The 27,021-nt window shown below is 33.3% G+C and overlaps 1 protein-coding gene across 1 annotated transcript in view; it reads right to left on the reverse strand.

Annotated features, from left to right (window-relative positions):
* Positions 1-10,508: 10,508 nt before the first annotated feature.
* Positions 10,509-27,021, reverse strand: part of LOC137930860 (uncharacterized) — a 101,580-nt gene continuing 85,067 nt past the window's right edge. The window contains exons 3-4 of the mRNA XM_068774197.1: positions 16,596-16,796; positions 10,509-12,189 (exon numbers count right to left, since the gene is read on the reverse strand). Of these exons, the coding sequence (XP_068630298.1) occupies positions 11,998-12,189; positions 16,596-16,796 (393 nt within the window). The 3' untranslated portion in view covers positions 10,509-11,997. The remainder of the gene's footprint in view (positions 12,190-16,595; positions 16,797-27,021) is intronic.

A 27,021-nucleotide genomic window follows, 5' to 3' on the forward strand; every position in this document is an offset into this window, starting at 1 on the left:
ATGATATATAATCACTAAGTTTTCACTTGCACCAACAAGTATCTAACAATATTATAAAAAATATTTTTTTGTAATAATTATTATTACACTGACACTTAAAATTGGAATAATATCTTCCGGAATTTATTTTTGCGATGTATTTTAAGATGAACGTCAACGCTTCACGAAAGTTGCAACTTTAATGCGAGTAGCGTATTGCGAATTATATTTTTCTATAGCAAGCGCAACCTGTCCAATGTTTATTAACCTCCTACATGTCCGGTGGGGCATACTCCCAATTATTGTCGAAAATTATCTCACATTGGTTTATATACTCTAATTAGTCACGTTATGGTCCATTTTTATATGACTCTCTGACCTAGGGACAGCACGCGAATAAATTTTATTATCTAGATATTTACATTCGAATTTTAATATAAAAAATTCTAAATTTAAATGAAACGTGAATATTTATTTATCTTTTATAGCCATTTTTATGAATTAAGGTTTTTTATAACTTAATGGTTGCAAAATTGTCTTTTTAAAACTTATTCGTTTTTATTTTATAACATTTTAAGAATAATAATATTTATGACTAAATTCGGTTTGATAGTTGATTACATTTAAACAACGTTAAATCAAAAAATAGTTAAATCGAATTTTTTAATTAAAATTACTGAATACACATGGTTAAGGCTACGGAATATGAACAAAATATTTGAAGAGTTGGATTGAACGATTATTTATACTTAATATTTCACGTTCAGTAAGTTTAAATATTAACATATGTCAATCGTAATGACTATGATCATATATAAATAGCTTTCATGGTGCATCATTATTAAAAAAGATCGTTAAAAATTCTAGAATATGACGTAATCATTCTTACACCGGATTTTTTTTATTAGTATTTGTTCTGTAAAATTTAATTTAAATTATATTTACTATATTTAATTACATATATCGATTATTTAAAATTAGTCTACTTTTAATTTTTTTGGTTTACACATTGACATAAAAAAACTTAAGTAAATTGACTTTTGGGCTTCAGACTTCTCTACCTTCACAGATAAAATATGTTAAGTGAATTTATTTCGTGTTTGAAGATGTATATTCCTGTTTATTTTTGCTGACTGTACGCGTTTCTCTTTAGAGTTTTGGTACCAGTGAACTTAGCAAGGACCATAATTGTGAACGGGTTGATTGGTTATAGCTGTGAAAGATTTAAAGTGGTGAATACAGCTTATTTGATTTAAATTAATTAATAAATCAATGATAAACTTTTACCAAAAAATTAAAGCATACAGAAATAATAATTACATAATGATAATATAATAAGAAATAGCGTTTTCCGAATTCTGATAAGGGATATTAAAATTAATTATCGTTTGCTTTGTTCCTGAAATACTTCCAGAAGTTATAGGTCTGACGCATTCCAATAAAAGAAATATTTATTTCAGAGTGATCACTTTATATAGAGTGATTAGAAAAAGGTGTGAAAGTTTGAAAGTTTCTACCTGACGAAACAGTTATATATTAACTTACCCTTTAAAGCTTTTTTTTATTTACACATATAACTAATCACCAGTATTACGGTAAAATAGATATATGTTCGTACGTCTGGCTCGACTATCTTGAAAATTAAACTATTTTCAACCTGTATGTATAAATAAATTATTTATGTACGTGTAATGTATGTATGTGCATATACATATAAATAAATTCCTATATAATACGAAATCATTTAGGGTTTATGACCATACAAATTGAAATAATATATTTTATATCAAAATATAAATAATGTTATCAAATCGGAATGCGTCGTGTGACCTCGAACATTCGAGATTCTTTTCGTTAATTGTCAATATTTAAATCTTAAGAAGAAAGTAAGGTTTTTAACCAAATGAAGGAGCATTAATTGATGTCCCAGATACCCCATAACCTGGATTTACTTCGAATAAAGATTTTTTTTTACTCAAATTTAAGTAATTCGTGTAAAATTTTTATTTAGTTTGTTTCGTTTTACGTGTTATTAAGAGCTTTTGTAGTAGATTGTACTTCATTAAGTTTATTGGGCCATTGGTTCAAATACCTCGTGTGTTGGATAAAAAAAGATCAACAAGGATCCGTTATTAGGGATCCGTAACGAAATTTATTTTGAAATGTATTTACTAATTGTAGATTATTTTTGATTTTTTTGAACTGACATAGCGTAACTTATCAATTAAAAGATTTTTAAAATTTATCTAAAATAGATTCGTTTAATTATTCATTTTTGAATTTGTAATTAGAGATGATAATTATCATTGGCAATTCAAGCACAGGATGTCCACTACTGGACTTTTAAAAGGACCTATTAGTAAAATGTAACCAGCGCCTCCCGTCGACTTTAGCATGGTCATCTGTCAGTAATAAGTGTGGACGTTCTACACCTACTTTTAAAATGTTAAGGGTGCCGCAGAAGAACCAAGGTCAACAACGTAGTTTGAAGAATTGCTCGTCTGAAATGTCAGTGGGTGAGACATATCGCTCATTTATCCGACGGCCGTTAGAATCGAAAGCTTTTTATGTGGAGACCACGAGACAGACGTGGCGTGGGTTTGCCCCCCACTAGGTGGACAGATAACACAGTGAAGGTTGCAGGAAGTTGCTGATTGTGGGCAGTGCATGATCATTTACCATGGTAATTTTTGGTGGAGGCCTTGCAGTGGGCGTCTATAAACTGACATGATTGATTAGTGACATTTTTAATTGAATCGTGTTTGGATTATCATTTTATACATTATAGTTTATTTGCAGAGGAAAGTATCTTTGCAAAATCTTTTAGTCCACGCGTCGTCTTTTCGGCACATAGACGCCCTCTGAAAAGCATACGCCTTCCTGAAAGATATCTGAGATATACCGTAATAATAATCGCAACTTTTGGTAGGAGGGTACGCGATCGCAGTGTGGTAATAAGGTACGTAGTACGTGCTGCTCATCCTCAAGAAACTTGTTTTTGAGCAGTTTTAATCCCATATATAATCCCTAGAGGTACGGAATTTTCGCAAAAAAAATCACCAATTTCGCATTTATATTTTTCAAAATTTGCAAATTTCGCATAAATTTCGCATTTATAATTTCGAAGTAAAAAAAAATTGGGCAAATTAGATTTTTACAAAACAAAAATACTTGTTTAGCAATTTTATTACTAAATATGAAAATAAAGTTTTACAAAATACAAAATTGTAAAGTACAAGTCTTAAAATTAAATATTTTTAATTAATTAAAAGATAACATTGTAGAAATTTCAACACTCGACTCCTTTCCTTCCTCCTCGACATTGTATATGCTGAAGAAACGTTCAGCGTCCACGCTGTTGGTTGGACTCCAAATACTCTGTAATGCTGCTTCAACAAAAGACTTGAAGTTGCATTTGACAGCCAACAATTTGTCCTTTACATTGGGGTTTTCATTTAACCCTTTGACTGCGATGAACGCTTATATGCGTTTAACAGAAAAAAATGTTAAAATGTAGGAAACACTAAAAACATTATAAAATGAAATAAAAACATTATAAAATGAAATAAAAACATTCAAATTATTTGTTTAAATGAGTATAATGTCATAAAAACAATAGAAACGCGTTTTTATTAAAATAATTAAGAAATGTCGGTAAAAAGAGTTTGTTTAATGACTATAAAGGAACAACAAAGGGAAATAATAAAAAAAATTACCACGATATTTAAATTATTAAACATATTCAATTATGTTTTATCAAAAATTTTAAAAATTAATGCTTTTTTTAATAAAATATTTTTACTTGGATCCGAGATCAAGATAATCTTTCTTTATTTAAGTTCATGTTTAAATATCGGAATATTTAATACAAGTTTAGTTAATTTATTGTCATTTAAAATTGATTTGTGCATTAAAAAAGTATAGTTTTTTTTTAAAGTACGAGGGCCAAACTGAAAGTTTTTAGAACTGGCAACTTAAAAGCATTATATTAAAAAAATAAGTTTAAATTTTGAAAATAGAACTCTTTACCAATAATATTGAGTATACATTTCATTCATTTGTCATTTGTTTTACGATTTGGCGGCAAATTGAAAATTGTCTGTGCACGTCAGAATGAATTTAAGCCGAGAAAATTTTCGTGCAATGATTTTTTATGACTTTCGATGTCATATAAGTCAACAAGAAAGTTATGATAGACTTCGATTGGCTTTTCACGATGAAGCCCCATCTCGTGCCACAGTTTACAACTGGTTTAATGAATTCAAACGTGGTCGAACTAATCTCACCGATGATTTGCGTGAGGGACGGCCTTCTACAGCTACGACTGAAGACAATATCAGTGTTATGCGGCGTATGATAGAGACTGACAAAAGAGTGACCTATCAGCAGATTCGGACAAGTCTAGGCATAGGTATGAGTCAAGTGCACAAAATCATCCATGAACATTTAGCGGTCAGGAAGCTTTGTGCCCGCTGATACCGCATAATTTGACCGAGGCTCAAAAACTCCGCCGTGTTGATTGGTGCCGAGAAATGATCCAAAAATTTAACGGAGGTGACTCAAATGCTGTGTTCGACATACTAACGGGTGACGAAAGCTGGATTTACTGTTATGATCCGGAAACCAAAAGACAGTCTGCTCAGTGGGTGTTTCCTTCCGAAGAGTTGCCAACTAAAGTGAAGAGAGGTCGAAGTGTTGGAAAAAAGATGGTGGCCTCGTTCTTCGGAAAGACAGGTCATTACGCGACAGTTGTCTTAGAGGATCAGAAAACGGTTAATGCAGAGTGGTACACTAACAACTGTTTGCCACTTGTCTTGGAAAAAGTTCGAGAGAAACGACCTCGCAGCAGGATCCTCCTTCATCACGACAATGCCTCGTCGCACACCGCCAGGCAAACGATCGACTATTTGGCGACCTCAGACGTGGAATTACTGGGTCACCCGCCGTATAGCCCCGACCTCGCACCCTGCGATTTTTATTTATTCCCGAAAATAAAAGAAAAACTTCGAGGAAAACATTTTATGGACGCCGAAGAAGCAGTGGCTGCGTTTCAAAACACCGTCGAAGAGACCCCTAAGGCCGAGTGGGCAAGGTGCTTTTCTCAATGGTTCCATCGAATGCAGCGATGTATTGATGTAAATGGACGCTATTTTGAAAAGTTATAATAAAACTAATAACTTGCTAGAATGCTTTGTTTTTGATTTTCTAAGAACTTTCAGTTTGACCCTCGTATGCATTTATTTAAACAGAAGACGAAAGCAAAATAGTATTTTGTTTAATGGTATAATACAAATATTTATTTAGCATTAAAAGTTTCTGAAATTTGCTGTAAAAATTCAGTCCCTGGCGGTCGTATTTGAAAAAATAATTCCGCAGTCAAATGGTTAAAATGACACACCGATGAATAACCTATGAAAGTGCGCATACCCATCAATTAGCTCACTTTGAGAAATTTCTTGGAAAGAAGGAATTTTCGAAAAGGTTTTCGTCCTGTCGAGTCAGTTCGTGTCCAAAAAGTCGCATCGACCGTTTCGTCCGAAACGAACTTCGCTCAAGTTCAATTGGCGCGAGTCGCAACTCGGGAGATACGATAATAATTAACAATCCATCATACGAACATTATCATACATTTCGCATTTATTCGCATTTATGTTAAAATTTCGCATTTATTCGCATCTATTTCGTAAATACGAAAATTCCGTACCTCTAATAATCCCATTAATGCACAAAGCGTGAATTATTAAGTTGAATCCGCAACGTACGATTGCAAGTCCCAGTTCTCAACCGCTGGGCTACCACTATTCATTCCACGCGTAAACTTTCTTTTTTGCATCTGTTTTGTACTTTAATCGAATTTAAAGTATCCACTTAATTTATTCTTTCACTTAAGTATCGATATTTTAAGCATTTAATGTACGAGGATCGTACAAAGTTAATACTTAAACCTACCTACCTTTTCGATTTAAGTGACTTTGATTTTATTTTCCTTAAACAGAATTGAACGGTGCATTCCACCAAGACGCCAAGTTTTGTTTAATTAGCCATGATGATACCAATAGGGTTTGTGATGATCCTATCACGTAATTCAAAAATCACACAGGAACGCGATAAGGTAAGCTGTCCACAATCAAGTTGGAGACACAGTCTTGCTATTCTTAACGACCTCGTCGGAAGAATCATGATGCAGGATGCTACAAACCTATCCTGTTAAACATTTTACAACATAAATGGCGATGACATGACCAGGGGCGGCTCTAGCTCGTGTAGCGCCCGTATGCAATGAAACCCTGGCGCCCCCTAGGCCTGACCACCCCGCCCGCAGCTGTAACTATTAACTTTGCCGTCGTAACTAGAAAGTTTTTTTTCATATTCCAACAAGTCATTTCATAAGTAGGTATAGCTTTCAGTAAGGTATTAGTTACGGTCTTTCTTCTAACGACGGCAGAATAATACCCATTGTTTTTATGCCTGCAGCACATCACTGTTGCGAAACTAAGCGGCGAACCGCGATAGAATCTAAGACGATGTTCTTAGCTGAGACGGGGACGCCCGTGTGCATAGTAAACGTTGCACTATAGGTTAAGCCGCCCCTGGACATGAGTGTTATGTATCAAAAACTTACCAAAGTTTTCCAAAATCGATTTGCTTATAAATTTGATTATACTTTATTCATATTAAATTATAGAAAAATAGATGTTCAATTAAATATTTGATTTGAAATGTTATAAAAATTACATTGATTATTTTTCGTATCATTTAAAATCATCAAATTAAAAAAGTAAAAAGTTTACTCATTGATTATAAAATTAATTTTTACTACATTTGTATAAGGTGTCAGGATATAAGGTGTGTATATATCTTTAAGTTTTTATAATATATATAATTTGACCAGTAGTAAAGTAAACCACAGTTAGTAAATAAAATAAGCATCTAAAATTATAATTTTATTTAATATTCATCGCATAACATATAAGTCACATAATAACATAAAAACAGAATGGGCGGTCTTGTAACACGACGCCATTTTTTAGAGAAACATATCTTACATATTAAAACGTATATAAAATAGTTATTAAGTAAACCTATATATATTCTATTTACACCAACAAATAAATGTTAGAGAATAAAGATTAAAATAATATATAAGAGGTCAGGGCGTTATGATACGTCAGGGAGTTATAATTTTGTTTTCTGTTCCATAGTTATGTCAATAAAGATTTACAGAGCATAATTTTATTCCTATTGTATTATAGAAATATACCTAATATTGTTATTAATAGCAATATAGTTTAAAAATATATATATATAAAGTTTAAATTTTTATACTAAAAGTCTTCTCGTATATCATATTACACAAAACGATAATTATTTTTTAAATTTCGAATGATCGATTTTTTTTCATTTAATTAATGTAAATTGTCTTATAACACTTATCAATAACAATTGCAATTTACAAACCGACATTCTGATTTAAGAATTGCGCATTTTCGTTATATGAAGTTTATCTTACTTAACGGTTTTCTTGAGCATTACTTTGGATAAGAGGCTTCAGTGGAACCCTCACCAACTCAGCCTTTGCAATTAAAAAAGTAAGACAATTAACGAACGTTACTACGGCTCGACTCGTATAAATTGTTTTATTTATTAAATATTCTTTATTGTACACGCTAGGATACATTTAAATAGTTTTACAATAAAATACAAAAGATGACAAAGGTCAGTCTTATCACACGAGGCAATATCTTACAGGCAACCATAGCATGGATATTTTAGTTATTTTCATAGCACTCTCTCTAACAGTAGTATATTATAGAGCAGAGCCGCCGATATTAATTGTACACTTATTTTACAAAAATTGCTATACGGGTTATTTATAACCTAAAAGCTAGACATAACCAGAGAGATGTTTTTTACAGAAATTTATATTGCAACGGATGCTCCGCGTTACATTTTTAATAACATATTATTTATGCGCCATATAGAAATTTTAATTGATTTAAGGAATTAAATGAAAGCTTTCTATATTTTTTTACTTTTAAATTAATTAATACCATTTGCTAGTATTCATTCGCTTTCGAAGGTTTTTAATTTAAAAACAGCTCCTGCCATATTCAAATAGCAAAATTTTTCATTGAAGTATTGCGTATATATTTTTAAAGGCACTGCTTTTAATACTATTTATTAATATTTATCAAGATATTTACGATGATACGTTAGTTGATGATGGCACTGCCGAGTTTTTAAAACTGGCCAGTTAAAATTGTAAAATATGGGTAATAGTTCTATAATCTTATCGAATATATTACATATCTCTTATATTTTTGGGAGGTGATATAGATTAAAACCACCCCTTTGTTCTGCCTCAAATATTTTTTTTAAATAATAATACAGTCACAAGCGAACGTCGTCCTAAAAGAGGAATAGTTTTTGTAATCCTAATGTCTGTGAATGACATATATATAAGAAATGTCAGATTGACTATATGGGAGTTATTGGTTTCGTAATGGCCATTATGTCGCCACACATTCATCCCTTTAAAGGTTTTACACCTATAAGCAATCACTCTGTATAACGGTATAATAGATATCTATCCGTTACTGCATCCATCTTGACAGTTTTATCAATGGGGCTACTATAAAAAAACAAATCATTTATGACTTGATATTTAATATTTGGTATTCTAGGAACTTGTACTCTACGGTGTAAGTATCGTATCATAGGTACGTATCCCATATAGTGTACGGTTTACATAGTATATTATTTTATCCATATGTTTTTAGCCAACTAAAAGGCATAATTGAGCTTCCATTGTTATAAATTGATACATTTGAAGGAATGCTGTATTCCTATTACTATTATTCATTCCTGTATCTAGTAGTTGAAGTGTTTAAACTTATTTTGTAAAATTTTCAGTCATAAACTAAGGTTCTTTTGCGTTCTGCCGCCGTCTAACCAAAAAAAAAAACTATAGCAGTCTCCTTGAAGGATTAATTGTGACTTTTGACATTATATTAATATTCAGTACAATATACTTCTGGAATACAATTCTACTATAAAATTCATGAAATAAAAACACCGATCAGTATTAACTAACCAGCATCTGAAAGTATTACTGTCAATAATTGTTCAAATTTTCATGAATTATTAAAAGATGTAAAATATATTTTCAATACGTATAATGGCGGCTGGCGAAAAAATTTAAATTTTGAAAAATGAATCAGACGGTAAAGGATATCTGTCCCACCCTTGAACTATAGCTTCACTAACGTCTAACAATAATGCGTTTTGCCTGGCATTATCTCTTATGTGTGCATAACGACGTTTTTAATCTAGAGATAATAACTAAACGTCGCTTTGTTCAAAAGAAAAGCGTTTAGATCTACGAACCTAGAACCATACAATACAATATTAATGCGAAAGTCATAGTCGCTAAGTTCAATGCATCACGATGTGTACACGAGTGTAAAGAAAAAATAACGAAAGAAACTATTAGGTTGGATAAAAAAGATAATCATACATAGGTTTGAGGAGTGGTTTTGGTATAGGCCCTTTATTCCGTAGTAGGTAATACGATGCAAGGAAAACACTTGCCGGATGGTTTAATAGTATAATACAATATCGCAGCATAACTATCTCGTTTTGAGTTACAATAATCTTTTCGTTGCTACAGCGGTCGAAGCGTCTAGCAGCTAGTGCAGCGAATCAGAGAAAGAGAAAGATACACAGTTTAAAGAGAGAGTACAAAAATAGATGCGTTCTTAAATAATGAGTTTGAGTGCGTTCTAATAAACGCCACAGGTTCACCGCTGGACAGACAAGACTTACCACTACCGAAGAAAATTTATAGAAGAGACCAAAACCCATAAATAGATGTATCGTTTTTAGAATAAAGAATTTTTCGCGTAGAAGTAGTATCAACATAGGTCTGTTCTATAGAATTCCAATAGGATTGGTTAGAAGCGTCCTGAATCCAGATTCTCCCAAACACCTTAACGAGGTCGTTTGTCTATCTTGGTGTGTAGAAACAGTAAAATGGAATAAAATTGTTATAGTATTACCAAAACCGCTGTACCGCGCCATAGGAAAGCGCGGAGAGGTAGGGGCGGAGCATCGGTGCAGGCGTTGAAAGCGGACTAACAGTGCGGAAAGGCCAATACATCACCCATCTCATCGTGCGTATACCTGAGGAATGATACAGCGAATTCGACAGCACTATAGTATATTCATCAGTAAGGAAATCATTATAGACTAACAGACCTCAATAAATTTTACACGTAAACTGTGCCTATTCAGCTTGAAATTCCTTTCAATATAATTTCTTAAACACTTATATTATTTATTGTGTAAAAAGTAATTCAAATTTTCTTAAGAAACTATTGTATTCCAAAAAAAATTGATAAAAACATAAAAAAGCAACACATAATTTTATTTGCAAATAAGACACCATCGTCAGTTATACCTTAATGACTTCTTCGATAGCTTTTGGATACATACGCCTGAAGAGTTATATTTCAAATAAAACAAATTCAGCCATAATAAAATATAATCATCAGTTTATATTGAGTATCAAAACAAAATTTACATAGATCAGCTGTCCTATATACATTTAATAAAATTATAACTACTGTACAAATTGAATACAAGACTATATTATGTGATTTTTAATCTGTGATGCTAACAAATAGTGATGTTTAAATGGCAACATTATTACAAAACGAAGTGAAGCAGTTTTTGACATTTCATTGTTTTCCTATTTAAAGACATTGCCAATTACATTTATAGTTATGGAGCCTCTAGATTAATGTTATGTTTATAAAAAAAACGTTGTAATGAACTCAGATCTAATCACTATTTAAAATTTTGTAAGAAATTAATTTTAATATAATATTGTAGACGCCAATGTATTTCTTTAAACAATCAATAAAGCTGCAGTCAAGTAAATTCATTTATGGAATATCATTTACTAGTTCCTAAATCTATCCTATATTAAACAAGCATTATATACAGTCAAAGATATACGCAATAACATAATTACTCTAAAATTAACAAGTCAAATTTTATTACAATTATAGTGTGATATATAAATTTGAAATATTGAGTAAGGCACTTTTATTACTAACGATTATTATAATTCTTAATTTTAACTTTGGGAAATTGAGACAGATGTCCTTTAGTTGTTAATAATAAAATAATAATTCCCATATTGTCCCTACACGCCCGCCATATTTGTTTTTTAGTCTATGGAATCTTAAAATCAGTCTTGCAAGTTTTAAAATAATATTTCTTCTGTATATTCAGAGATAGTTAATTCGAATGCATATTTACCAAAAGTTAAATTGTAGAAAGCATTGTTATATCGAAAATATTATCAACTAAAAATATATTTTAAATAAGGTGTGCCCGAGTATATAAAAATAACTGCATACTTTCATACATTTTCTCAATAAGTGTATCTATCTTCTTGTTCTTAGTTAAATAATTAATTTAAGCAAATATGCATTTGGCTGTTCCATTTTTAAAGTAATGACTTTTAGTATATTGTAAATAGGTGTTGCAATCGTAATGTAAATGTAAAATTATTGTTTACCTAACAATGAATATTTAACATCGCAATATTTTTAAATTTATTTATTGAAATTAATTTTCGTAAATGCAAATAACATTTTTCTTGTATAGTTTGTGAAAAATTCATTATCATAATTAAAAAATTACAAGCCAATTCATAAGTTTGACTTGATGCATTTTATTTTATTATTGTATTACATAGTAAAAGGAAAAGTGTGTGTATGTAATATAAATCATATTAGGAATAAAATCATTATGTAACTAAGCGAATATGTTTAATTTCCTTCGATTTATTAAGTTAGGTTGCTTTAATAAAGCATCTTTCGGTCACATACTTCGCTTAATTTTTTCCTTTTGGTGTAGTGGTCGTCTCAAAGAATGAAATCGAAGTTTATCAAAATTTGTTCATCATAAAGATGGTGTTGAAATTTCTCCCTAACCGTTCTATGAACATTAATGTAAACAAAATAATTTCTTCCAAAATGACCGTTTCGCTTGTACAACCGGCAGTCCAGCCAAGATGGCGGCATCGAATGCATCTTTCAATTGTTTTCGTGTCTTCGCTGATGTTTCTACGTACACTGCGTTTATTTTAGTTGCGAGCGCTCTGGCTTCCATTTCAGTGACAGCGTGTTCGCCGCGAGTCTGAAAATACAAAAATACAATTATAAGTAAAAGTGATTTCAAGTTTTCTCTTAAAAAACACCTAATATTTCGATGAATGAATGGTCAAGGCTCGCTTTGTTTACTTTATGTATGTAGCTCTCTTTAACTAGTGTGTGGCCAGTAATAATTTATGGATCTGTGACGTGGTGGGTTGAATAAGGTAACTCAACTTCGGTCAACTCAACAACGGTCCTCCGTAGAAAAATGGGAGAGGGCTATGCTTGGAGCTTTTCTGAGAAATCAGGACATCCGCAGAAGAACCATATTTACGAGGGTCAAACTAAAAGTTCTTAGAAAATCACAAACTAAGCATTCTAGCAAGTTATTAGTTTTATTATAACTTTTCAAAATAGCGTCCATTTACATCAATACATCGCTGCATTCGATGGAACCATTGAGAAAAGCACCTTGCCCACTCGGCCTTAGGGGTCTCTTCGACGGCGTTTTGAAACGCAGCCACTGCTTCTTCGGCGTCCATAAAATGTTTTCCTCGAAGTTTTTCTTTTATTTTCGGGAATAAATAAAAATCGCAGGGTGCGAGGTCGGGGCTATACGGCGGGTGACCCAGTAATTCCACGTCTGAGGTCGCCAAATAGTCGATCGTTTGCCTGGCGGTGTGCGACGAGGCATTGTCGTGATGAAGGAGGATCCTGCTACGAGGTCGTTTCTCTCGAACTTTTTCCAAGACAAGTGGCAAACAGTTGTTAGTGTACCACTCTGCATTAACCGTTTTCTGATCCTCTAAGACAACTGTCGCGTAATGACCTGTCTTTCCGAAGAACGAGGCCACCATCTTTTTTCCAACACTTCGACCTCTCTTCACTTTAGTTGGCAACTCTTCGGAAGGAAAAACCCACTGAGCAGACTGTCTTTTGGTTTCCGGATCATAACAGTAAATCCAGCTTTCGTCACCCGTTAGTATGTCGAACACAGCATTTGAGTCACCTCCGTTAAATTTTTGGATCATTTCTCGGCACCAATCAACACGGTGGAGTTTTTGAGCCTCGGTCAAATTATGCGGTATCTAGCGGGCACAAAGCTTCCTGACCGCTAAATGTTCATGGAGGATTTTGTGCACTTGACTCATACCTATGCCTAGACTTGTCCGAATCTGCTGATAGGTCACTCTTTTGTCAGTCTCTATCATACGCCGCACAACACTGATATTGTCTTCAGTCGTCGCTGTAGAAAGCCGTCCCTCACGCAAATCATCGGTGAGATTAGTTTGACCACGTTTGAATTCATTAAACCAGTTGTAAACTGTGGCACGGGATGGGGCTTCATCGTGAAAAGCCAATCGAAGTCTATCATAACTTTCTTGTTGACTTATATGACATCGAAAGTCATAAAAAATCATTGCACGAAAATTTTCTCGGCTTAAATTCATTCTGACGTGCACAGACAATTTTCAATTTGCCGCCAAATCGTAAAACAAATGACAAATGAATGAAATGTATACTCAATATTATTGGTAAAGAGTTCTATTTTCAAAATTTAAACTTATTTTTTTAATATAATGCTTTTAAGTTGCCAGTTCTAAAAACTTTCAGTTTGGCCCTCGTACCGACGTAGTCAAGAACTGTTTATCTGTAATAGCAAGGGGCGGAACACATCACTCATGCAACCGATGGCTGTCAGAGAAATATATAGAATTCATTTTTATGTAATATAATTCCCGCTTGGAAAATTCAAGTGCGATTGGTACTTTATTATCCAAACAAATTATTCAAGTAAATATAAGAATGTCCTATAACTAGACAAAACCTAATGTTTCGTTATCACTCACAACGAATTAACACTTGATATTAATTTGCAATAATTAAAGACCCAGTTTTAATGCACAGATAGCAAAAAATTAAAACAAAATTTATCTAATCTCTTTACACAAGTGTTTATGGAAACACATTTAAAACCTTTGTAATATGCAATTGAAAATATATTACTGGTCACTACGCTTACAGCAAGGCTTAAATCTCCCCCAAAGATATCTATGGGGGATAATAATCGCCACGCTTGGCTTGCGGGTTGGCGATCGCAGTGTGGTATCATGGTGTACGCAGACGACGTTGCTGCCCATCCTCTGGCAACTTGTTTGTGAAATACTTTTTAAATTAAAATTGTTCCTGCGCGTTCGAATTTGAATTCGGACGCCATCAGCAAATCAGTCGCAGCCATTGTGTTTGGAAAAAAGTTGTAGATAGAAAAGAATTGTATATATGTAGTCCCTACATGTATTTATTTATTATACAACACATCGATAACTCCTGACTTTAATTTTACTTGTCATCGAAGAAGGAACAGATACGTGTAAGAGTGATTTAATATAATAAAAGAGTTAATCCTAGATTTGAGGTAATGTTATTCGGACTAATAATAAGTGCAATTGCCAATTATTTTGAAACACTCTTTTTACAATTACTTAAAATGTTGGCTTGTCATTGAAAGCACTTTCGAAAAAATTCTAATATTTTAAGCTTAATAAATTTTGCTTCGGTTATAGAGACGAAATACAAGTAAACAAATTTCTTTCTTTTCTTTACGTATTGATAAATAACTCGGAGGCGTTTTGATTGAAATTTTCTTGATTGATAAGTACTTTGCGTGCTTGCGAATGAGACGAGTAATTATTGTAAATTATTTTCATCAAGGAATAATTACGTAGGCAAGTCTATAATGATAATATCTTCTTTATATTCGTTTATCTTTATTGCTAAAGGCGCCCTTTTTGGAAAGTCTTGATAGAGGATTCGACTAGTTGCCTCTACAGGTCTTCTTTTATATAGTTGTTATGGAACAGGCGTTTGTTTTCCATCTCACCAGATGGAAATTGTAGACGAAGACGAAAGTGGAACACGTCCATCCAAAAGAAACCTGTTCACTCTATTCTTAAAGACTCCAGAGTTCAACTTTTCAGGAAAAATAAACCCAGACAGGTCGTTCCAAATTTTAGCAACTCACACCAAAAACGAGCTGTCAAACCGTTTAGTTCGACTTTTGGGTATGTCAACAACGTATGGATGAAACTTTTGCCTGCCTCTAATAGTCCGATAAAAGTCTCTATTTTTACGAATCTTTCCGTTATTGTGAGGCCCGTCACCACCCGTACATAGTCCGTTTATCAACTTGGTGATCGCCCTGTTGGTCTCTTTCTCTCCACTTGTCTTACGACAACCAGTTTGTTGAGACTTTGTAGTAGTCTCTGAGCTATGTGGCCGAAGTGGGCGATAATTGGTTTAAGAACAGATCTGTTGGTTCTCCTGGAAGTCTACAGTATACGTAACTTTGTTCGCCAGCGCCACGTTTCAAAAGCATCGATGTTCCTTTGCTCTGCCGTGCTGATTGTCCAGGATTCAGATGCGTATATGATTAGATACAAGTTATTACTAGTCTAATTTTTGTTTTGGACACACTTCTATCCTGTATTATTCTAAATAATACACTATATATAATACACTATATTTTGCCATTCAAATTCGTCTTTGAATCTACTTGTTGCACCCTCCCTGAACGCTAAATAAATACATTTATCTTTGTTTGTACGTAGATAACGAATTCTAATAATGATACAACATGTGTTGCTAACATCATGAAAGTAATAATTATTTAGAAATTCTTTAAGAAGTCGCCTCCATAATTTAATATATAGGTAGGGATCCGAATTTTGTTTTAATTTATTTATTATTTCTTGTACCATCACTTTTTGATACGATGTACACCTATACCCATATATATCATACATTTATTCACAGTAAATAAGCTGTACGACCACGTCTTTTACACTTATGACCAATCAATGTACGAGTATACAGTAAACATTCTATTTTGTAAGTTAATATAAATTTTCTAGATAGTATTTATCGAAGAATGTAATATTTCACTATGCAACTTTTTAACTGTATACATCAAAAACAATTATAGGGACACTGCGTTTGGACCCGCATAACCCGTATTGACTCTGTCAGATGTTATCTTAAAGAAGCATTGCTATGAAAGGAAAGCCGTGGGGCAAGATAATATAATCGTAAAATTTTTTTATGTCAAGATGTTTGAAGGTCTTTATAATATTAAATGTGTTATCGTCGTCGCGAATGGTAACCAAACAAAAAATATTTTTTTTTTTGCTAACTCTTTCTATAAAGATCGATTGTGATGATTTGAAATATATAATTTGCTAACAATTAGTAATGGAATAAATGAATGACGGTTCTTTAATCGGATTATTAATACGTGGGCTCAATAACTTTTTTTAGTTCGGTCGCAAAACTGTCAAGGATGAATAATACACGAAGCGCGTACATTTTTTAATGCGAAATTTTAATAAGATTAATCCGAACATGAACGAAATCTCATTATAAAAACATTATGTATAAAAAAAAGATACACACCTTCAGTCCTTGTATAACTTTCCCGTCCAAAGCGAGATCGCTTTGTGTGCCGACGAGTATTAAGGGCGCGTTCACACTAGCGACCGCCTTTGTCCATCTCTCCGCGACTGATCGGAAAGTCTCCGGTCGCACGACTGAGAAACACAGCATCAGTACATCCGTACCCGGGTAGCAAAGTGCTCGGAGCTCTGACATCGAGTCCTGGAAAAGAAAAAATGGACATATTCAAATACATTCAAAGTAAATAATAAACTATCATGATTATTTTATCTACATAACGTAAACATATGTATGCCAATTGAGTCCAAAGTTTAATTAGCTGCCAAAAAGCTGGGTATTCTGGAGAAGGTTCGACAGTATTTTCCACCAAAATAGCTCTTAAGTCTGTATGTTGCACAAGTCCGGTCACATATAGAATACTGTAGCCATTTCTAGGATGGATCGGCGATGTAGCATCTCAGAGCTTTGAATTCCATACAGAGACTTCAAAGCAGAGACACATCAGCTTCAAAGCTTGAAGCATAGGTGAGGAAATGAGGAATTACACCAGATAATTCCTCCATCTCCTTTCTTCCATGCGACAACAAGACGCACGGATTCACGACGTCTGTACGCAGGTGAAATTCTTTCCAACCCCATTAAGCGTTTTTATAATACGTTTATAGTGTGAACAGCCAAAGAGTAGAACAACCTGCTGGCGTCATTATAACTCAGGAGTCTTCTAAGCATGTACCATCGTAAACCTGGTCATAGTTTAAGATCAGGCAAGACAGTGGTCAAATGCTTCGGCTCTAATGGTTAATAAAATATAGATGGCCTTTCTTATAAATTTTCAATAGGACCGGTTGGAAGCGGCTTGCATCTAGCGTCTTCCGACAACTTTTACAAGGTCCCACACCGAATCTGCCGATCTATGGTTTCCGCTCCAGAACATTTAGGCCCCGGCGGTTATCTGTTCTGCACGCTACGTGGCATACATACTGCCAACTTGCAAATCTTACTTGGTTTCGGTTGAAGTTGATGTTGTTAGCCCCAGTGGGCTTTTACAAGCTGTAAAAGCCCACTGGGGCTCACAACATTGGAACGGAGTTCACGATGCGGAAGGGTCTTTGAACGGACTTATTCCAGATGTACGATAACGTTCGCACGTAGTAAACTGCTCTACCCGAGTAGAGCGGTGTAGTGATCATGTTGTGTAAATGCGGATTGGAATGGCTACGTGGATCCCAGACCAGCCAAAGAAGGATCCGGATCCAACCTCGGTTCGCCCACGCTGTTCACGGTCAGGGATATGGCGGCCGCCCCCTGAGAACGGGTGTTGTAGTTGCAAATCCGCTGAAGTATATCTATTACTTTCATTTATCTACGGATCTACTGATTCGATCTAATAGAGCTATAATTGATTTTAATTAAATCTTCGTACATACTTTCAAATTGGCTTCAAAAATGCAGGTAACCAATTAAATAGACTACACAAACATTCCCACAGTGCTCTACGTGTATCGTATTAGTAAATCAGAGATGTAAATAAGCCGATTCTAATCAAAAAATCCAAAACTTTCTACACTAGAGTGTACTGTATTCCCTAATAAAGAAACCAATGTGGTATACTATTTTTTTTTATTTAGAGTGACTAGGCAACGCATATGTGCTAGGAAAAGTTGATTGTTTGTCCACTGAGAGCACAGGAGGCGCTTAGTTTTAACCTCTAGTGCTAAGTCAACTCACAGGCTCTCCTCTGTTCGGGCCTTTACAATATACATTCCATTGCTAAGATCGCTTAGGCGGACGCTCCATTAAGAAACTAGATGCTAGGCCCGAGGCGAAGTTTTTCAGTGAGCCCTCAAGTTTTGTTACTGTAAAGAAATATAGCTTAGCTATAAAAGACAACAGACAACATGATAAATACCGTAACAGTTTCAGTCTGAGTATCAGTACGTATATAATAGTGTTTTACAAGATATCTAAGACTTTCATTTTCTTGCTTGTCTACCTAATTTAAAACAACAATTATTCAAGAGTTATTGGTAAATCGAAATGCGTAGAAATTTATTTGATTACTCATTTAAATGATTGATATTATAATGTACACTATACACAATCGGAAGAAACACTTTTAAATTAAGATCTCTTTTGGTGTCTAAAGTTGTAAGCCAATTCTTTCGTTTTACGTGGGATCATTTTCTCTCCAATCTTTTTTCAATTAACTTTTTTTTGTTGGATAAGATGTGGTCACATCTTTTTGCAATGTTATGTCACATATAAAGGATAATAATGTAATTTGTATATATATGTACTGCTGATATACCTAAATAAATGAATATTGAAAGATTTTAATTAAAAACAGCAACTGTTTAGTTTCCGGCCGGCTCTTAGGAGATCAGTATATTGGTGGTAGCTTACTTACTACTTCTAATGTTAACATTATTCAGAATTCATAAAAATATAATCAATAGAAGAGAATGACAGTAAAAAGAAATGTGAAAAAATTATTAAAGTAAGAAAAAGAGCAATATTTAGCCACATTCGCACATGCAATGGTAGTCGTGCAACAAAGTGCACCGCCCGCCAACCCGCTGATAAATGCGCATGCGGCAAACAATGCGAATTACACAACTATCACCGTTAAATCACTCAACACGTGTTTCTCCCCTCCACGGGGGGGCATCTTCAGGAGTTATGTTACACCGATTAGTGCCAAACACAGAGCCACTGCATGTGCGGAAGTGGCTAAATATTGGTCTTTTTCTTATTTTAATAATTTTTTCACATTTCTTTTTATTGTCATTCTCTTCTATTGATCTTCATATTATATCAGAACGCCTGATTCCATTAAAAAAATATAAAAGACAAAAAGTTCTATTCTCAAAAATAAGATAGGATGTACGATAGGTCCCCAATAACGGGGGCCTTTAAAATGTATTTGAATGAATATATAGAAAAATACTATAGATGATTAATAATAAATTAATTGTAGAATTAAATAGAATGTAAGACATAAAAGTCACAACACAAAACTAGGAAACAATAATGTGATAAATAATCTGTGATACTTTAGGGATGGAGAATGGTTGAATGACAATAATGTGTATGAGGTGAAAAATTTTATGATGGGTGAGAGAAAGAAAAATCATAAAAGACACTATAAATGAAGAAAGAAGTCAAATGTTAATAAAAGAAAATATCTGAAAAACTTATTACTCGAAATTTTGACATTCCTGCTGTCCCACACCAAATAGGTGGAACGAAACAAAAATGTACTTGAAAGAAGATATTTTGAACTTTAATTTAAAACAAGTGGAGGCATCTAGTGACTTTCCAGTGTAAAAATATCGAAGTAAGGTGAATGCCGTTTAAAAAAGTGAATTCTTAGTTTTAGTGAAAGCGTATTCATTCGGCCAATTGAACCACGTCCACAGTCGTATCAAACCTTATTACGCAATTTTCTTAACTCGTGCGTGTGACGACTGACGTAAAATACAAGTCTTCACTCTTAACTTTAAATAGAAGCAAATTAAAATATAGCATAAAAAGTTGAAAATAAATGTCTAACGAGAAAAATATAGTTATATCAATTTACAATTTTTTTTCGAGTACACGGATATATTTACTGTGTTATCACAAAGTAAATACTTCCTTACGTCTTTAACATCGCTATTTGATTTAGATTAATTATAAAATTTCTGTTTATTTGTAAGATGTTATACTATTTTTGTAAGGTTAAGTTAAATGTATATAATGATAGAAGTGCAAATAATGTGAACATTTGGAAATATGTATTTATACTATCGAAATGCGACAGGCAGTTCTTTAGACAACTTCTGGCAGTACAATGTCTGTAATAATTAATTTTTATATGTACTAATACTTTTTTATTACTATCTCATCATAACAATGTTGTATTAGTTAATAGAAATAAGTTAATTTTGATTTTTAGTGTATTAATTCATCTCTATGTATATCGATGGCATAAAATACGTTACTTTGAATCTAAATTACGCTATACATAATATACATATTGCATTACGTAATTTATTATCTGTGAAAACATTTTTGAATATGGGTACACCACATACACTGATTGACAGCTAATGATCTATATACTCTCTTAAAGTTTTGTACACATATAATCAATCATCCTACATATAAAAATGAACCCTATGATGTAACACGATAAAAAAATTACCGATTTAATTTATGTTTTTTTATAAATTTTTTTAAACCGTTTATAGTCGTTGACTAAAAAAGTTACATTTTCGCAAAAGCAACTTGCATGTACATCGTTGTTTCAGCCCATAAATGCCCTCTGCAAGGCATAGGTCTTTTCTAGAGATATCTATAGGAGTATATATCATAATCTTCGTATCATAATCTTTTTAGCGGGTTGGCTATCAAAGTGTTATAATAAGCAGAGGACGCTGCTGCCCATCGTCTGGAAACTTTTTTGTAAGCAGTCCCAAATAACAAACACACAATGTGTGAATTATATAAGATTGCATCCGGGACATGAACCCGCGATTTATGATTGCCTGTCTCTGTCCTTTACTGCTGAGCTGGTTGCATATGCACAGCAGCACATGCACTGCAGCTGCATAGTTGTACAATGTCTATATATTAACAAGAGAACTTGTTTAGTGTTTATGGCATCAATCTTGTAAATCCATGTATTCACATGGCTTATTATTAGCCCCCAGTTCCCGTTTTAGAAAAGTATTTATATTGTTTATTTACCATAAAAAATACTCACGAATTCACAGAATAACGTATGTTAAGTCAGCTGGTATTAAACGTGTATGCGACACCGAGAACAGTTCTACGAGTTTTCACTCAATAATCATTACGAAGGGTTAGACGAACGAAGCCTTACGTAGTGACGGCGCTTGATTCATTGTACTTTCACTTTCGTGTATAACACAACTGTTTGTATTTACAATCTTTTTACATAGCAAAAAAACTAGTAGCAGAAATTCTAATAAAAACCAACAAAGGTACGTCAGCAACAAGATCGAAGCAACATTTTTACGACATTTTATAAATAATGATTTATTTATTCTATCAATATTGCAAATGATGAATTAATAATAGTTAATATTTCTTTATGGCTCCCATTTTTGAGATCATCTCGTTATTGAGTTATATCTTACTCCTTTCTATCTTCACAATTTCTTTTTCTCTTTACTCTTTACTCGTATCCTTCACATTTTCTTTCATTTATCTTCACACGTCACCTTTTTTTCCTCGTCTACATTTCTGGTAACATGTGGTTTTTGCAGCTTCTTTTATTTTGTTTGCTTTAATAATTTTAATTGAGAGATTATATTTATATAATTAGCAATTTCGTTTTTGAGCATTTATATTGTAGTCGGGCTTTATTTTTATTCTTCAGTTTTATTTCTCTTAATGGTCTGCTGCACTACCTGTTTGCAAAATCTGAGAAATATAGAGTGACATTTATCGACGTCCATGAGGGAAGCGACACTTTTTTCATCTATTTTTTTTTACTCATTTCTACCTCAAGAACAAGTACTTACAAGTACTCCAAAAACTGTACAGCTGGCGATTATGTGCATCATGGTCTTGTCCACCTCTGGGTCACAGAGGGACTCTGCATGAGCTTAAATCTGTGTAAGTACTCAGAGAATCCCTCGTGCCCCAGGAACATCTGCACCAGACACATGTGCAGCTGAACTTTCCGGAGTACTCGGTAAGCTGATACGACGTCCGCTAAGAATTTCCTCGTTGTGGATGCCGTTGTCCTTTCTGTATACCTTCTATTCCATTCGCTAAGCGTGTCCAGCTTGAGCTGTCGCTTGACGCAGGAAATGGAGCATTTCTCGTATTCTGGTCTTCTCTTGATCTTCAGGGCCATGGCCAACTGGTCCGCCCTCTCTTTGCCCTCCGTCCCCGCGTGCGTTTTCACCCAGTATATATTAACATCCTTAATAGTAAACAGCTTACAAAATTATTTTTGGTTAAAAGATTGTAGTCCGTTATCTGCCTTCGTGCAAACGTCTTTCTTCAACTGGCAAAATCGGGCTACAGGTACAGATAGGGTACACGTGGGCATTGGGATACATTCCTTAAAATACCTAAAACCAATCACCATGTATATACATAAATACTTGCCCTATATGTGTAAGTATTTATGTACATATAGTAAGTGTATAAAAAAATAAAAACCTGCGTCGTCTATTGTAATTTGAGTAAATAAAAGCAAATTGAAATCCTGGGCGCAGCTGATTACGGCGCAAACGTGACAAAGGGGTGAAAATTTCATTGCATACCGTACAAATGTTTGCATATACATTTATTATAGAAATTTACCATCAAATTTTAATTAACACCCTTAACATTGGTATACTATCTGTTCCTTATTTTTCATGCATTTTTGTCTAAAGTCTGTTTATTCGTTTTATGTACATTATGAGAAATCCAATAAGAACCTTTCTTTGAACGTAAAGCTACTAGGGTTTTCAAACGCACCTTGATGTGAGAAGCTCACAACAAACTCTGACAGGTATTCTTGTGATCACTTTTGCAATATCCTTTAATACTATAGCAGATTAGTTCAGTCCTAAACTTTATTATTACCTAAAAACTTTTACGCTTTTTATGAATTTTTTAGAAATTTTTGTTTAATAAGCTTCTTAAAATGAATACATGACATGATAAGTCACCCATGATGTGGACCAACGACATAAACAAGGTTGAGAGAATTAGCTGGATTCAGACAGCGTAAGACCGGTAATTGTGATGATATTTAGGTGAGGTCTATGTCTTGAAGGGTGTACTTTTCGGTTGACAGGCTGATGATATGGGTATATGTTGTAATACCGTACACAGTCACCCAAAAAAGAGTGACTAATTTATCAAACTAGGCCCTGTTTTTTGGGCCTTTTTTAACCCTTGGGGTAAACAGGATCTTTATTTACATTATTATTTTTAAAAATAGTTTTAATTTATTTCTAACTTTTCATTTATTTCTAATCTTTCATTCTTTCCTTTCATTTCTTTCACAATATATTTCCCTTATATTCATACATCGCCTCACTTATTTCGCCTTCCCTTCAGAGTTCTACAATTTCACGCTTATTATTTTTATCATTTCCGTAACAATTTATTTATTTCTTTACTACCTACATCGCACTTAATTTACATTTCTGTTATCGGCTATTTTATCACTTCTATTTATTATTTTTTTCATCCCAGTTCCTTTTATTTATTTATTGATTTTTATTGTTATTCCTTTTACATTTTTGCAAAACTCAAAAAGATACACTCCTCTTTACTCACTAGGGAGACGATGTTTTCTTCCTCTATTCTCTTTGCTAACCGAATTCTGCTCTTAGCGCGAAATACGGGAAAATTATAGCTTTTTGAAGCTTAGAGAAAGTCCTTAAAAGTCTTTTTGCCATTTGTTAATTCAAGTCTTAAATTAAACATGATGCAAAATTATTATTTAGGCTATTTTAATATGATCGTTTAACTTTTATTTAATTAGGAATCTGAGTCAGCAGGTAAGGCATCTATAGAGGCCTTTTGTTTGTTTAATCTTATTGAAACTTCCACGAAATTCCTTAATGAATTAAGGATACATATAGAAATTTCAAATTCTAACTTTGACCTTTCAATTATCTTTCACTCAAGTTTATATAACTTGATTATTGTTTATAACTGATTCGAGGTTCCCGTAAATCAATATTGAATAAACTATTACTTGTTATAAAATAGATTATTGTTAATAATGTTATACAATTACAAAATTATTATTGACAATAATTGGCAAAATGTTCCAATAGCAGAAACAATCACGTCTGTCCACGTGGTTTTTTTTCATCATTCATTCATAAATATTTAAAAAAAAAAAGCCACGGTGGTGGTTTACTTTGGATTTGTCGACGAATTCGAATCAGTAATGAGGACATTCGTTGACGAACGAAAGTTACCGATGTAGCCCAGCAAATTGGCATATCGACGTGGCAATGTGCAGACCACGTAGCGCTCAGAACAGATGACTGTTGGGCGTTAAGGTTCTGGAGTGGAGACCACGGACCAGTAAGCGCAGCGTAGGATGTTCGACCACGAAGTGGACAGACCACCTTGTTAAAGAAGAGGCAGGCCGATTCATACCGATCCTCTCAGAAATCTAAAGGAGAGGCGTATGTCTAGTAATGGACGTCTTACGGCTTAAATGATGACAGTGGCATAGTTTTGTAGTCACAAAGTCTATACGGTTTGCATTTAAACATTTTAGAAAGATTTATATCAAAGAGAATATGAAATAAACACGTCAAAAGTCGAAGCAAAAAGGAAAAGCTCACATACTCGTACTATTGGGTGAAGATTATATCAATCCTTAAATAAACAATTAAATAAACAATTGCTATCACTAATATGATAAAATCCAAAAAGAAACATAATTTAATAACATAAATATAAAGTTGTTTTTGAATCGAACAAAAGAAATTAATAACATAACACGATTTACGTGAGAATATTTACTTGTAATCTCGAGACAAATGTTACGCTATTATGTCGTAAGGGGAAAGAAACTGTGGGAAACCGGAAAGATGTGAACACCGGCACAATGAATAGAAAAAATAAGGTCTAAGGGTAATCACGTCAACCATCGACAATTGAATTGAATGCACAGTTTTTATTTGCGCCAAAGGTGAAGAAGGAAACAGGTGGTGTTTTTTAAATATTAGTACAAACATAATGTTTCATAAAAAAACATCGACCCTAAACCACGTGTTTTTACATTCCTATTTATGTCAACTAAGGTTATATATTTATATAGAGAATTGTTAAAAATGTCTTCATAGGAGCAATGGAGAAGGCTATATGCTTGCGATTTCTCTACGAGAATGATGGGATATAGACAAAAAAAAATAATCACATAGCCGAGCATATTGATAACTTGAAGTGACAGCATCTGAATCACATAGCGCGCAGATCAGATGACCGCTAGGACTTTAAGGTTCTAGTGTGAAGACTGCGGACCAGCAAGGAGCGTAGAACGTTCCTATAAGGTGAACAAAGGTCCTTGTCGTTAGAAGACGCTGAGTGAAAGGCGCTTCCAACCGCTCTTATAGAAAACCTCTGGGGAAGGCTTTGTTCAACAGTGAACATCCTACGACTAAAATGACCATGATATTTAACATATTTAAACAAGTTGAGTAAAGAAATAAAGAAATTTAGTTTATAACATTTTTGTTTATTTTAATAGAATGCAAATGTTAATTTATTTTATTTATTTGACACTTCTTATACAATTTATGTATAACGGTGAACTTGAAACCGAAGGCATTCTCTACCAGTTAACCGTTTGGGCGGTACAGAGATAAATTAATAATGGTAGGTGAAACAAGATAACATCGTACAAAGAAAAAAATTAAATTTAAGAGTAAAATCAATTTGAAAAGGAAAATAATCACTAAGAAAAAAAAACACGTTTTATAAATATATTAATTGATGCTATCTACTATATGTAAATATACCATATTATACATTCAAATATCTATATATACAATTTAAATAAATATAATAAATAATACAATTAAATTATCGTAATGATTCGGAGAGGTTGTCAAGCAAGTTTTCGAACCTTTGCTTTAAATGCGCAATGAAACCTGATCGTCCTAATATCGAGGGGGAGTGTGTTCCGGAGAAGAATCGATTTTATTGCGAAGAAGAACTGGGTAAAGTCGGTACTATTGGGTGGACATCTAAGAAGACGATTGCTCGAGGAGCAAAGTGTTTTTTCGTGTGTAAAAATTTACAATTAAATATAAAAGTTTAAAACTCATTTAGACTGTTTATAAATACATTATGATAATTAATGTTAAAATATTTAAACCCTTCACATATTTTAAGATTATAGACGTTATATAGAATTAACACAAATTTATTAATTATAATTTAAAAAAATATAAATATAAAACAAGAAAACATATGTCAAGTGTTACGAAACTAAATGTAGGAAAATTTCGCTCCGCATTTTGTATATTTCGAATTATTCCACCTTCGTTATACGTGAACTTTGTAATTAACCAGTCAATCTACTTCAGTAACCCGCCGGGAATTTTATATTCTGTAGTCATGAATTTTCTAGCGTTTCATTTTGTACAGTAGTACATCAAGAGAAATAGCTTGCGGTTGAAAAAAAAAATGTCAAATATGAACGTTTGCAAGGATGTATAAATTAAACAATGTTTTACAAACAGATAAACAATATATATTTTTGTAATAAATAATTAATAGATAAATATAATAATAAATAAATAATAGATAGTCCCTATTCATTTTATCTAATGGATTCAGGCGTTACTTTGTGGAAGTCCATCCTAAGTAAGAAAACGACTAATATATAGCTACTTCCGCTATGTAACAGTAGTCGTGCAATAATGCACCGCCCGCCAGCCCG

This window comes from Battus philenor, unplaced genomic scaffold (genome assembly GCF_028537555.1).
Source record: "Battus philenor isolate CCGP_79_NKW_IND1 unplaced genomic scaffold, ilBatPhil1.0.hap1 SCAF_7, whole genome shotgun sequence".
Classification (NCBI taxonomy): domain Eukaryota; kingdom Metazoa; phylum Arthropoda; class Insecta; order Lepidoptera; family Papilionidae; genus Battus; species Battus philenor.